Source organism: Tarenaya hassleriana, unplaced genomic scaffold (assembly GCF_000463585.1).
Source record: "Tarenaya hassleriana unplaced genomic scaffold, ASM46358v1 Cleome2116, whole genome shotgun sequence".
Lineage (NCBI taxonomy): Eukaryota > Viridiplantae > Streptophyta > Magnoliopsida > Brassicales > Cleomaceae > Tarenaya > Tarenaya hassleriana.
Window position 1 is genome coordinate 1 of NW_010965465.1, and position 1316 is coordinate 1316.

A 1316-nucleotide genomic window follows, 5' to 3' on the forward strand; every position below is an offset into this window, starting at 1 on the left:
AACTGTCGACCGGAAGAGCTGTCAGATGAAAGAACACAATCTGATTCATCAAATTCCATAAACGATGACCAAGACATGCTAGGCACGGTGTCCCATTCGAAGGAAGCACCAGTTTTTGAAAAACATTCTGCTCAAGCACTTCAAGGTGGGAAGAACCACTTGATGGATCTGGAAGATGATATACCTGAAAATGGCATGAGTGGCAATAAAATTGAGCCTCGCCAATTCAGCACAGAGAGAAAGCCTTGTGAATTTGATCTCAATGAAGAAATCGTTCCTGATGAAACAGATGTTGCTGTGGCCTCTATGTCAACCCTTGCTCCTGTAGTGACTGTCTCACGTCCCGTAGCTGCTCCCGGGGTTCCGCCAGCAATGGTATCACAACTGGAAAGAACTGTTTGCTGGAAAGGATCTGCCGCTACCAGTGCATTTCGCCCAGCATCACCTCATAAACTTTCTGGTGGGGATTTAAGAGAGAAGCATGTTTGTCTTGGTATTGATCTGAATGTGGCCGAGGGAGAAGATGATAAGGTTGAAGACTCAACCCCTTGGAGACAGTTTCCTTTCTCAACAAATGCTAGGTCTACAGAGACTCTGGTGGAAGTAAAGCCCTCAGAATCAGGCAGGTTCAACCTGGATTTGAATTGCAGAAACGAGGAATATGACGCTCCCACACGTTCAGAACTGAGGATGGAGACAAGGCTGTTTCTAAATCGTAATGGCCACCAGAGCGTATCTCCTGCCTCCTGCTCATCATCCCAACAATCAGCCAAGAAATTGAACTTTGATTTGAACGACGGACCGCAGTTTCTCACTGATTCTTCGTATCAGGGACCTTACTATGGGCAACATCCACGTAGTACAATCCCCCATGAACCGGTCATTTCCATCTTGGGTGCCAAAGTGGAAGTCAGCAGAAAAGATTCTCTTTCATTCTTTCCCAAAGGAAAATCCATCGACCCGAAACTTGACCTAGACATAGCAAGAACCGGAAACTCTCTGGGTTTAGCTCCCGGTTTCTCCCATTCGCCCTCCCCTACCTTTGGCTACAACGGACAAACTGCACCTCCTGGTTTGACATTATCATCGCCATTGTATGTACCTGGAAACTCTATCCCGTACATGATGGACTCGAGAGGAGCCCCAGTGTTGCCTCGGGTTATCGGGTCGACCCCTCATGCACATGCTCAACAACATTTCTTCATGAGCATGCCTGATGCATCCACTAGTCTAAATGGTTTCCCAAACTTTGAAGGAGGAAGCAGAGAGATTCTGAGTTTGACACAGTTCTTGTCTCGGGGACAAAGCGGGCCTAC

The 1316-nt window shown here is 47.3% G+C and overlaps 1 protein-coding gene across 1 annotated transcript; it reads left to right on the forward strand.

Annotated features, from left to right (window-relative positions):
* Window positions 1–16: 16 nt before the first annotated feature.
* Window positions 17–1310, forward strand: LOC104814731 (the record flags this gene model as incomplete). Its single annotated transcript, XM_010542908.1, has 1 exon — window positions 17–1310. A coding segment is annotated over exon 1 (1235 nt), but the record flags the coding sequence as incomplete, so codon positions are not given.
* Window positions 1311–1316: the final 6 nt, after the last annotated feature.